The following is a 13,200-nucleotide window of genomic DNA, read 5'->3' on the forward strand; positions in this document are numbered from 1 at the left end:
ACGTATTGCTACTTCTCTCTTACAAGTGAAGTGCATCACTACATCCATGACAACTATACTTGACAAGCACTTATGTTCCTTGGGTGTCATACCATTGACTCATCAGTACGTAGCTATATTCTCCGAGGTGCAGAGTAACCCAGCCACAATTTTATTTCTTGGGTCTCTGAACAGTGATCACTTTAGCTCCCTGTAATTCATCCTTCACAATGAAGAAAATGTAATTTATCATTTAATAATAATTTAATCATTATCAATTAATCAGTTAAATGTAAAGGGGTGATGATCTTAGTCTTGGGCTAAGAAGGGAAATTGTCATCTGGAAGCATAAAAACCTGAAAAAGGAGAGAGATGAGGAGGTTCAGAGTGGGCTGAGAGAATTTAGGGAAATGTTTGCAAGATAAGCATCAGAAAAGAAAAGCAGAATGGAAACAGTTAAGGTTTATTAATAACACTTGGGATTTCGGCATGTTTGTGGTGATGCCTTGGAGCTAGTCATGTGATTTTACATGGAGATAAAGATCTGTAGCCAAGACCTTCCATTCTGTGCCACAGCTCATGAACCATACTTAGGTTATACTCTGGCAGCTCTTGCTGTGTCCCAGAGCATTAGGAATTGTTCTGATTAAGAGAGCTGTGTCCTCCTTCCTCTTCCAAATTACCTTCCTTGTAGCGGCTCTTTCTGCACCATCAGCTAGCCACAGTATTTCAGGGTCACAGGAAAGAGGTGGAAAGGAATGTATATTTTAGGGATCAAAATATTCACCTCAGAAGGCCAATGATCTCATCACTGAATTTTAGGAACTTGTATTTATTTTGCAGCTTTCTGTCAAAAGGGTAAGGGCAGGAAAGTTCCTGTTTCTCAGAGATCCTTCCTGAATATCCAAAAATACTTTTAAAATGGTATCACTTGACCATATTTCTCTTTACTTATGGGATTAGTACTAGTCCTAGGTTTGCTAACACTAGCTAGACTGTATCCTGATGGGGAAAGTGCCTTCTGATCACTTCAGTAAATTACAAGTATTAGATTGGAACCTTGGACCAGAAGGTGTTCGTCTGTATTGGGACTCTGGTTTCTAGTCCCCACACTCCATATTATTTGGGGAACTCAAGCTGAATTTGAAGTACACCTATCCTGTTCCACACGTTTGAGATGCTTTTGTTCAGTCTGCACTCCCAAAAAGTCCAGTGGAAATCCAGCAGATAAATTTGACTGAGTTTGGAAGAGCCTCCAAAGCCCTGAGGAATTTTAAACTCAAGACTAATTAGGTAACTAAGGTACAGCACAGCTTCATCTTGCTCAGTTTTATTGCCTCTCCATCACTGAACATTAACCATCCAGAACATAAGCAGACAATGAATCTGAAACCATGTGCAGGGGTACATGAGGAAGGGTTTCTGAAAATAGGATGCGTCCGTTACGGTTTCAGACAAAAGATCTCCAGAAAACTGAAATCAATGGACAAGCCATGGACACAGAAGGCCCCTAGAAGCAATAGTTCCAATAACCCTCATCAGCTCTCAGCACCACTGAGGTACATGAGGAGGCACACGAGCTCTTAGTCAGCAGACATGGTTTGTGACTGGACCTCTGGAAAGACTTCCAGCCAGGTGGTCAGGAACTGTTCATGAAAAATTGTTTATTTTATATCAAAACTTATTGACATCTTTAAAAAATAATTAAACACAGAAGTATTACAAATATTTTTTAAAAGCACTAAAATAGCATAATTCTGGTGGCCAACCCTCACTTTCATTCACTTTTAATTCTGTTCTCATTATTTACTCTCACTAGGAAAAGGTGAGGTAAAGCCAAAAATAGAGAGGGAAGAAAAATCTACATTTCTAAGTTTCATAGGAAGCATTTTTTTTTTCAGCTCAATTAGCTTGGAAAAGAAGATACTTAAGGAAACTAATGCAGCTGGCAACCTCTTTCTATTAGAGAGCTGCCCACCAGATAGCCACGTGTTGCAGAGTCATTCCTGGACAGTGCTGAGTTTGCTCAGTCTCCTACAGCCTGAGAAAGGGGTAAGGACACCTCAGCCCTTCTCTGCTTCAGCTGAGATGCATTTGAAGGAGAGGAACCATGTCTGAAAAGTCATGCGAAGTTTGCACATGGTGAGTTTGCATCAGATGAGCTCAACAGGATGTCATATGCAGCCTAACCCTAGAAATGAATACATTTTTCTTTTCTTTCCTTAGAGAACTCTGCACTGCATCAGTGGGAGATGCCCAAGGTGTGTGACTGTGTGTTACCTGAACAATTTCAGAAGGAAGGAGTTCTTTCACAGTACATCTTTTCCCTGGCCTCCAGCCCGGGGAAGTGTCTGACAGCTATTCCTGCAGACTATTAACCTACTTGCTTCTAAGAGGGATTGTATGATAGTAAAGAATTGTATTTTCTGAAAGTTCCTGGAAAACAAACTGGTTATATGTTGACCTGTAATTGCTAATCCTCCCTCCAATTCATGCCAGTTGAACACAGGCCAAAAAAACAGCCATGCTGCCCCAAAGTTTCCTTCAAAAAGGTTGTTCCAGAGCTCTCTGGAAGCCTCTCTCATGGGTGAAGAGCAGAGGACTAATTTATGCTAGAAGTATCTTTGTCTAGACATATAACTGTCAGAAAGCTCAAGGTAGGTGAGATGCTAAAAGCTTCCAGAGGTTTTCAAGGAAGACAGCAAGTGAAGGAACCTGGACCTTGTCTTTACAAGAAAAAAGCTATGAAGTCAAAATTCTATTTGCAGAAAGAATTCTGTGTCATACATAACTCCATTCATACCTACATCATACAAATACTTCAATCTACAACAAAGAGACCGTCTTGTCTCTTGAGTCTTTTATTTTCATTTTATGACAACTGACTGCCTCAGTCACTCATGCTCTGTAAGAGTGACACCAAGATATCACTGCCACACTGAAGCAGCCAGAGCACTGTGCATTTTGACCACTTGGAACACAAGCCCAAAATTTTGACCTGTGCTGAGCCTTTTCCAGTGCTCAAGAGCTGTTTGTTAACATACACCCAAACACTACTGATTATGTCCATCATCAAACATCTGATACAACCTGAGTGACCAGAGCAGCCATGGGCATCACTGGGACTTTTGTCTTCCAACTTACCATGGGGCTTTCCAGAAATGCTTGGTATCACCTCAGCTCCTTTTGCATTCAACTCATCCCCTGGAGTGAGTCACCTCTGGATATGTCTCTCTTCATTAGCTATAGAGGGAGTATAAATGAGTAGGTTAGAACGGTCATTGGGCTTCTAGATGCAGATGTCAGGAGGTGAATCCTACCCTCTGCCTGCCTAACATAAACAGTCCTAGCAGGTTTCCCAACAGAGCAAGTGAGGCATGTTGTCCCAGAAATAAAAGCTAGCAAGTTGGCATCAGATGAGCCCTATAGGATGTTCACATGCAATGCCCACTGAGGTTGCTGCAGTGTGTGAGCACAAGACAGCAAAAAGCTAAAGGGATACCAGCCTGACTTGAAAAAGTAATTTCATTTTCTGTCATGACACTGCAGAGTAATTGTTCTCAGAATGACTGTTTTTACTGCCTAAATACATTTTTAGTACTTGAGCATCCAGGTGGATTCAATTGTGCTTGCAATTTTGCAGACATTAAAGAAGGAGACTAAATGACTGAGGTGGGGGAAAGAGAACAATACTGCGCTCCTGCGAGACAGCCTGATACACAGACTAGAGCATAGCACTAGTGCTCAGGAGCCTCAAAGTCTAGTCCTGTTTTGACCACTGGCTGACAAATGTTTTAAAGCTAGGCATGGAAAATGCAATGCAAGTGTTCTCTGTATCTTTTACAAAAGTAATACTGGCTGAAATCTTCAACCAGTGTAAACTGTCAAATAACAGAGGTCACTGACTCCAACAGAAGCAGTATTACAAGCCAAATCTGGTCAGCTTTTAAGAATAAGAACTTTCTTCTTGAGCATCTTTTCCAAAAGCAACATGTGATACAGCATGAATATAATCAACACCTGAACTGTTATAAAATACATTAAAAAAGAAACTATTTAAATCCAAAAATGTGATTCTAATAAGCTAAAGCATACTTAGAAGTTATATACTTTATGTAAATAACTGTTTACAGAACCATAGCCTTAACTGATATTCAAAAGCCATTTCACTTTTAACAGAAGTTTTCATAAAGAAATAATATACAAGGCACACTAAACACTGTCGGGCCAAACACATTCTACTGTTTATTACACATATTACATTCTTAAATAAAAATGCGTCACATAACATTTTTGCATAGATATCTTACAATATACCAATTTAAAAAAGAATTATGAAACAGACCAGTAACAAAAATAAATTTTTTCTTCATTAATAATTTTGTAACATTAACATACCACCATCATATAATACAAATAATATTTTTAAATCTTAAGACTTTTTGTACAGCAAAAAAACTGACAAAGTAATATATTTATATATATATATATATATAAAAAGCTTAAAAAAAATAAAATGTCAAAAAAAGGCAGAACTGAGGGCTACAAGATTGGGTACTTCTGTGATATATTAGAAATACCAGAGTAGGCCTGAGAGAACGTGACCGAGGGCATCTCCAAAATGCACTTGTCAGACACATCTGGTAAAAGAAAAATTATAGTGCAAAATGAAAGTCCTTCAAGCAATGTTGTTTTTTATTTTAAATAGGGAGCATTCATACTTTTTTTTGTTGTTGCTAAAAAAAAAATCCCCCAAACAAAAGTCTAAATGTGTAGTAGAGAGCAAGAAAGGTTTCAAAGGATAAGAAAGAAAACAGGCCACTTTGCAAAGCAAGAAAAAAAATCTCAGCCTGCATTATTATTGTTTCAACTAGATGAGTAGACATGCTAAACTAAGGCCTTGTTTCTAAGAGAAAAGTTGTCACGGTTTATATGCAGTGATTTCAAAACCAGGTACTTAAATTGGTGCAAGAACCTTCCTGTAGAGGTATCTTAATTGGTTGAAGCATTTCTTACACTTCAGCTTAACCGCATAGCATGCCAATGCAAACTCAATCCAGGCAATCAAGTAATAGGTGCAGCTAAAAAGTGATTTTAACTAGACTGATATTTTAATGTAGGGCAACTTCCTGGTAGAGACATGGCCTTGGTAACATAGTAGTGTTTAAACCAGTGTTTTGATCTGCTTCCAGAATCTGACAGGCCTGGGGTTTAAAATACAGAGTGATGGGTAAAATGTATGTTGCAAAATACAAAGTAAAGATCAGCCCTTCAGCCATCAGGCCTTTCAGGGACTGCGTGTTAGCTTTTAATTTCCCCGAGAGCCCAACAATAAAGGCTAAAATTGTCACCTTTCTGTCCATTCTAGTTCACTTATAGTGTGTACATGCTAAGCCCTCATCCCCCTCCCTTCCCACCTCCCCTCCCAATCCCCAAATTTGCAGCCTACTCATTCACAGTACACAGCAACATGTATTTTCCAGCATCGTTGAAAACTTTCCTAGAGAAGCTGACATGATTCCTAAAATGCAGTGGCAACAGCAAGGGCCCTCCCTAAATCAAAGCAATAGGCACGGTTGGCTACTACAAAGTGTAAGTCAGTAGCTCAGTTTCCTCTTCTGTGTAGGTATATACAGTATACTGTTGTACATCCACACCCACAGAGATAGGGTAGAGAACCTGTTTTCTGGCAATATATAGAAGTTAGGACGAAAGCACTTAAAAAAAATCATCAACGCTTTCATTTTGAAAATCGCAAAGAGTTCCAACTTCAATTATTACACAAAAAATGCCATTAACAAGCATTAAGGAAAACTATAAAACCCTGTTTGAAAAATGACGCCTGCATTTGAAAGTTTTCAGGTAGGGAAATCCATTCTTGAGGTGATAAAGGCAGCCTACTCCCCATCTCCACATTTTTATGTATATAATTCATATATACAATTATATCATTATATATATAACTTATATAGCACAAGTGTGTCTTGGGCTTCTTCCTCTAAGGGAGGAGGAAAGTCTCAACTTTATGAGACAGATCTTAGTACCTGGTAGGCCAGATCCTACAGTGCTTACAATGCTAAATCTTGCCACTGAAGCCAGTGTAGAGCTGTGGAGGAGAAAGACTGCAGTAGTCATCCCTAAACTATTAATAAAAAGTGACACATATGTGACAAAAGGAAGAAGAATATCCAAGCTTGATCTGGAAATGATCATTCAAGAAGGCGTAGATTTAATGCTAATGAAAGACAGGCAAAATTTGTCAATGAGTAGTTCTAGTATCTTGGGAGGAAATAATTTTCATCTTTCAAGACAGAGTTAAATAGAGTTATTGTCAAGTATTGGTTTTGTTCTTGGTATGTGGGGATCTTTGCAAGTGCAATTCTATCTGAAATCAGCAAAAAGAACTTTAGAAGAGTGTTGGGTTAGAGGCATCACCCAGGATATGAAAGCTTAAAAGCAGTCTTACCGGATGGAATGACAGGATGTGCCAAGTCCTGAATGAAATCAGGAATAAAAGCCCTTGATCCATGGGTGCTGGCCTAATAACATTAAATTATTTACAAAATTTTCCTCTTTTTTTTTTTTTTTTTTGATTTAAATATTTTGACACATATTAAGGGAACAGGCAGAGAAAAGGAAACACTTAAGCAAGTTGGATTTTCATCAGTTTTGTCAAAAGCACCAATTATGACCTCTTTTGTACACAGATAAACAAACTGTGTTAAATAGGAGGAGCAACCTTTATGTTGGAGACAGCTAAAAAGCTCAAATTGTCTAGGGACAGGTAAAAATGAGGGAAAAAGCCTGATTCTGTAGATATCAGAAAGGTCACAGGTAAGATACAGTCAGTCACTGCAACTATCATATTGATCAACTCCATTTTAGCCATACACTCTAGTGTTTAGTTATCTTTTTACTCCTGAAGTATCCAGATCCAAAAGCAGGGACCTGGGGGGGTCCTCTTGCATTCAGGTTCTTCTTCCCCACCTGCGTTTGGTCAGTGCTTTCCACGTATTAAGTGGAAATGTGCTAGCTAAAAAACCAGTAAACCCAATTCCAAAAAGTCTGAGAAAAATAAGAATGAATGAAAGAAAAATATTTAATGTTCACCTTTGTAGAAATCTATGTTGGCTTAGATTTCAGGTCCTGGAAACCATTTCTGAGACATCACATGGGTCATTCGGGCTAGCAAACTTGTTTCCATAGTATCTGGTTGGTCCCTGCAGCTGTGACACATCTCATGGTATGATACTGCTTCAAACTGGTTTGCCAAGGGTTTTGGTTTATTTTAAGATTTCCTCCTAAGTCTCCCTCATGAAGAAACCTCATGAAGTTCTGTTCCACCAGCACAAGACTGGGAATAACTAGAACCAGTACACATTTAATCAGCGAGAGCTCTGAAATGAATCATAGAAACACAGAAAAAATAATGTTTGAAGGTACTTCTGGATGTCACCTAATTCAACCCTCTGTTTAAAAAACATTTTAGTTAGATCAGATTGCTCAGGGCCTTGTCCAAGACATTGAAAGAATCTAGGACTTCGCTCCGTCCTTTCTCTTCTTCATTTGCCAATTTATCCCGGTAATACAATTTTTTAGATTGAGTACTGGCTATTAAAAAAGAACAACTCTAGAATAGTGAACAATACTTTGGACTCTGGTATCCCCTTTTCTGTTAGACCAATCTTTATAAAACACATGTGATATTTCAGGTTGCTTTTTATCTCTTAAGGGGAAAACCAAACAGAACAAAGATGCATTGAAGTGTTGGTTTTGTCTAAAAAGTGACTAAAATGCAGCACCATGTGTCTTCATATTTGATATAGTATGACTAAAACTATACATTTTTTTAGTTTAAGGTAAACCAGCAATGATTATGTCAGAAAAACAGAATTTTGCTTGCCAGACCTCAGACTGGCAGTATAGAAAGCATATTTCTAGAAGCATATTTTTATACACAGATTTAGCAAATCTGATTAGAAAACTCTTTATACTGATGCTTCCTAAACGATTTTTCATAAGTCACTTTTCAAAATAGAATCTTGTCATAGAGTATAGCTTGTCTCAACTAGAAAATGGAAAAATCCCAAATAAATAAATTATATCAACACTGTAACATATGAAGTACATCTTGATCTGGAATATTCTGGGTTTGGTCTCTGCACTACAAGAAAATTACTGACATACTGGAGTGAGTCTAGCAGAGAGCCACCATGGAGATCAGGTTCTGGGACACACGATGGATGAAGAGAGGCTGAGAGACATGGTTCAACCTTAGGAAGAGAAGAGTAAGGGTAGATCTTACTGCTGTCTACAAATACCTAACAGAGGGCGTAGAGAAGAAGCCAGATTCGTCTTGGAGGTGCACAGTGGAAGAAGCAATGAAAACAAGTTGGAACATGAAAAACTCCTGCTTGACACATGGATTTTTAAATTTATTTTTTTTTTAACCATAAAGGTGGTCAACTATTGGCCCAGCTTGCACAGAGAGGTTTAGGATTTCCATCTTTGAGGATATTTAAAACCCAGCTGGATATGGCCCTGAGCAATCAGCTCTAGTTGGAGGTTGGCCAAGATGGCCTCTGGAGGCCCCTTCCCACCTGCATGATTCTATGGTTGACTGCTCTGCTGCAAAATATTATTTAGCTATTCACAAAAACTCACATTTGCTTTAGTTGCTGCTTCTACATACGCTGTTTTGTGAGACTTGTCTCAATTTGTTCTTAACCGATAGTTCCATGGCCTTGGAAACCACAATCTGACTTTCTTATAACAGCTTCTCTTTTGCAAATAGGCATAAATCTAGCATGAAGGAAACGAGGTTAAGCTTCTCCTTTCTACAGCTGGATAACTGTTTACGGGTTTGCTTCCAAGAAGCCTTACAGAGAGGATTAGCCTTTCCTCATTAGTCTGTTTCTACTCATAGTTTACAAATAGAGGACAACTGTACAACTTCAGCAAGGAGACAAGCCCAAAAAGGATCTAGCTATAACAGATTACACAGATTTGAAGTGCACAGCTTAAAATATCTGCAAAGAAAAAAAAACTGTCATTGTAAAAAACGAATCCTGGAATGTGTCACTAATTATGCCTTTCCAAAATGGAGACTCCTTCTACAAAATACCGACTGTGGTTCAAAATTTTAGTAATGACTAAGACACTTGCATATGAGCACCCAAAAACTGAAGTCCAGAGATTGACTTAGTACACCAAGTATACAGGTGAAAAATATCTCCCTTTACAAACAGAAGAGATGGTCCCAAAGCTCAAAATTTGGCTTCAGAGTTCCAGACCTGCTACAGAGAGAGCCTGAGAAATCAGAAATCTGGTTAAGTCTCTTATCCCCCTTTTCTCTATGTTTTTTAGGCTATTTGGATCCATGATTTAGATGTAGGCCTGCCTCTACAACAAAATAATCACATATTTCAGCATGTTTTTTTCCATGGGGCCCTTGTTCTGCCATATTTGAATAAGATGTCAACAAGACCATGAATGACAACTGGAAGTAAATAAACAGTCTTGCTTGATTTTTTCCATTTTAAAGAGTCTGGTGCTTAAACTGTCACTTTATTAAGTTTTGTAGACTACTGATAGCATGTCTAAAGGCAGGTGTGTTAAGAGGTCAAAGGAGGATATTTATGCAGGTTCACAGCCAATGAATATCATAGTGGTGGGTTTGAGAGCACACACTTTAGGACACTACAGTAATGAAATTCTAGGATTCTCTTATCTGTTTTTTAGTCTAATGCACTGACTGGATGCTCTACAGTTTCACACAGCTGAGGTTTCAGTTCCCATTAGACATCTGGCAGGATGCTCTATATATTCCAACACAAATTGGATTCTAGGGCCCTCAGTCCCAGTGGAACAGCTGGGTGGAATGGCCATAAAAAGTATGCAAATACAGAAGTAGAGAAATACGAGATTGTCAGCAAGCAGTGCTCCGCAATTTTAAAATGTATACATATATATAAGCATATATATATACACATATAGAGTATAGTTAGTTTTAAATCTTTGGAATAAACTCAGTTTTTGTTCTCTCTCTCTTTCTGTCTTTCTTTCACTCTCTCTTGCTCTCTCATGCTCTTATCAGAAATGTTACATCATTGTCCCTAAAAGATGGTTAGATTTTGGTCCATATTTCATGCCATATGGGCCAGACATCGTATTTCCCCCCTGTCCCCAAAGTGTTCAGTTGACAGTCACAGTGTTTTGTGAAAACTGTGAGGAAAAACAGCATCTTTTGAGTAAATTCAATCTCTCACTGGAACCAAAGGTTGCAACATGCTGAGAATTCAAGTGCCAAGGATCCCGGTGATGGCTCTTAAACATCTATCAAGTTTCTTGTTTGTTCTTTTTTCCCCTAAGAGTACAGTTTTACCTCCCAAAACATAAATTAAGGGAAATATTTAACAGTCAATGAGTCAAAACAGTCAAAGAAGGGCAGTTGGCTAATACAGTATAAAAGAGCAGCAACCATTTGTGGACCACGCGCCATTTTGTTTCATTTCTAGACACATCTTGTAGGGATGGTCCCAGAATATACAAAATATACAACCTAATGACCACCTGCCTGCTTGCATAGGCCATTTTTATGGTCCTAAATGCAGTCTTTGGAGTCAGGGCCAGTGCCAAATAGTTTCAAATGCAAGTTATGGTAAGATACACTTTTTTGTTTTTCTTTTGTAATGAAGACTTTAATCCACTTTGAGCCAACAAAATCAAATTATCAATAGGACTGAAGGATGAGCATGAGACCTCCACTTCTCCTTGACGGTTCACACAGTAGGCCAAAATGGACCTCTAAGTTAGTAATACTTTAGACCAACCATTTGGAAAAGCCCCACTGCTGTATGTAAAATCCAACCCTTCCTTCACCGTTCATACTGTTACGTTTTTCCATATAGGAGTGGGCTACAGCATCAAATTGATGAATGGAAAAGGAGGACTTTGATAATTTCTTTAAAAGGCTAATGCTGAATGAAGCCATTGTACTTGGAAGAGGTTCTCGATTTCCCACTCAGAGACTGGAGCAGGATTTTTGGCTTGGGTTATTTTGTGTGTAAGATGCTCAACAAACATTAGCTTTAAATTAAAATGTCTGCAGGTGCTCTTTACACAAACAAAAGTCTAATGTTTTAAATTGGTTAATAGAAGAACAGCAAGAAAAAGCAACATAATTCATCACTAAGTCACTGTGGGTTGTGGCTAACATGCTCACATGATGTGGAAGGAATCCTGTAGTCATGCCTGTGTGGCCAGTCCCAGACCGATATCCAGGTGAAGACAAGGAGTTCTGAAGATCACTTGTTCGTGGAGAAAAGAGAAAAAATGTTTAAGCTTCCAAATAAGCTTTTAAAGTCTTTTGTTCAACAAATAAACAAGAAGTCCTAGCTATGGCAATAAGGTGAGGCCTACAGAGATATTAGGTGCTGTTTCTCAGGGATTTATCCCTTGGCTACTTAGCCGTCATGGCAGCAGCTTCCAGAATCCCTAGTGCATATGTTGTGCAATAGCCAAAACAAAAATTAAAATAAAAACAAACAACAAAAATATAGTCCTCCATGAAGTCTACATAAACTCAGGCCAAAAAGAGGATATTTGTGTCACAAGTGTCACTCCACAGTCTACTGCCATTAAGGCCACTGGTATTGACTTAAAAGGATCTCAATAGCTCAGTTCTAGGAAGAAGAACCAAAACCAAGACAGGTCAAAGTGTCTGTGAGAATTCTGACGCACTGAACATTGGGAATTCTCAGACAAAGAACAAATGAACCAAGAGGTTAATTTTGGCTACCAAACTGGGATTTGGTTTTCTAGGTCATTGTTTTCCCCCATCTATTTAAAAAGAAAGTTAGTGCTACAAATATGCAACTTCAAGACGACATATTCTCCTATTGAGTTGCACTGAGAAGCAAGTTAAATAAGCCCCTCCTACTGCCATCCACCTGCAGGGAAGCCTCCTCCGTTTTCTTTGATTTCCATTGGCAAAAAGAGGAAACAAATCCAAGAGTGATGAAGTACTGTAAGCAATTGTTCCTTCTCATTGACTTCACCTCTATACCAATTCCTCGCCTGCATCTTCTCCCATCCAGCTGGGGCAAGGCATAAAGAACCGATGTACGTACTGAAGTATAACAGGGTGCATGACTGTGAGCGTGTGGTCTCTGTACAGAGGATTACACGTGATCAAGTTCTCTTCTCCTGCAAGGTAGCGCGTTGTAACTTGAGTTCCACTTTCATCTTACAACACTTAGCTCAGATGACATCCATGTCAAGCTGACTGATATTTAGATGTGTCTCTTCATGTGGAGGGCGAGGTGATCAGACCTGGAAAAACACCTGCAAAATAAAGCAAGTGGGAAATGAAATAAATATAGGATTTTGGAATATAGGGTTCTTGCTCCTTCCTCCTTATATGCAGGAGGAAATATATATTCAAATTTAGAGACATTCTTTAGATTATCCGTGGATCACCGCCAAAGTCTGTGTGATTGACCTCTGTGACCACAGATGGCCAACTATCCTGGCTCTTCAGCAGCTAAACAGACTACCCTTCTCCTTTCTCTGTTCCTCTCCCTCCCTCTTCTTTCAACTCAGTCAAACATCAGGGAAGAGTGCTCATCTATGCATCTGTAGTATAAAATCAAATATTTAGTATAAGTGTGTGTGTGTACATATAAAAAAATGAAATAAACCAAGTCAGTTTTGCTCATGTACTCAGCAAAAAAACACCAGCTTTCTCAAGTGCTCAGTACCTGCAATAAACACCAAAGTACGAAGCCAGTTTTGAAAACTGAATTCTCCTTTCTAACTCCAAACTGGAAAGAAAGCTGGTTCAGAGTTTGGAAGCTGACAATCTGTCAGGCTACATATCTCTCCCTTACTGTCTACTTGGAATCTGAGTGCTAATATGTGGATGTTGATGAATGCTATCTCCCTGAAGGATGTTGAGGGAAGATAAGGTATTATGCCTATTTTGTAAAACTGAAAATTGAGAGACAGAGAAGGCAACAAGATTGTAAATCATATAAGAAGTGTGGTAAAACCAGAAAAAAACGCCAGGACTTCAGCTTTCAGCTTCTGTTCTTTATCCACAAAGTAATTTTTCTCCATTTCATATGAAAATGTAATGTTTTGACATTCTGAACATGTAGATGGATGCTGATGAGACGGACTTAGAGCAGCGACCCTAGAGAACTAGTTGAGTTTTAGGGC

General features: G+C 38.7%; 1 protein-coding gene across 5 annotated transcripts in view; it reads right to left on the reverse strand.

Annotated features, from left to right (window-relative positions):
• Nucleotides 1-3,135: 3,135 nt before the first annotated feature.
• Nucleotides 3,136-13,200, reverse strand: part of KLF7 (KLF transcription factor 7) — a 65,636-nt gene continuing 55,571 nt past the window's right edge. The window contains exons 4-5 of one of the 5 annotated variants that reach the window (XR_012623835.1): nucleotides 7,090-12,324; nucleotides 3,183-3,222 (exon numbers count right to left, since the gene is read on the reverse strand). Coding sequence is in view for 2 of the 5 variants with exons in the window: in XM_074829376.1 (XP_074685477.1) it covers nucleotides 12,273-12,324 (52 nt within the window). In the remaining 3 variants the exon portion in view is untranslated. Of the gene's footprint in view, nucleotides 3,223-4,199; nucleotides 12,325-13,200 lie in introns of those variants that run through there. The other 4 variants (XR_012623836.1, XR_012623837.1, XM_074829377.1 and 1 more) reach the window with 4 other exon arrangements.

The sequence above is a fragment of the Strix aluco genome, chromosome 6, assembly GCF_031877795.1.
Source record: "Strix aluco isolate bStrAlu1 chromosome 6, bStrAlu1.hap1, whole genome shotgun sequence".
Taxonomy (NCBI): domain Eukaryota; kingdom Metazoa; phylum Chordata; class Aves; order Strigiformes; family Strigidae; genus Strix; species Strix aluco.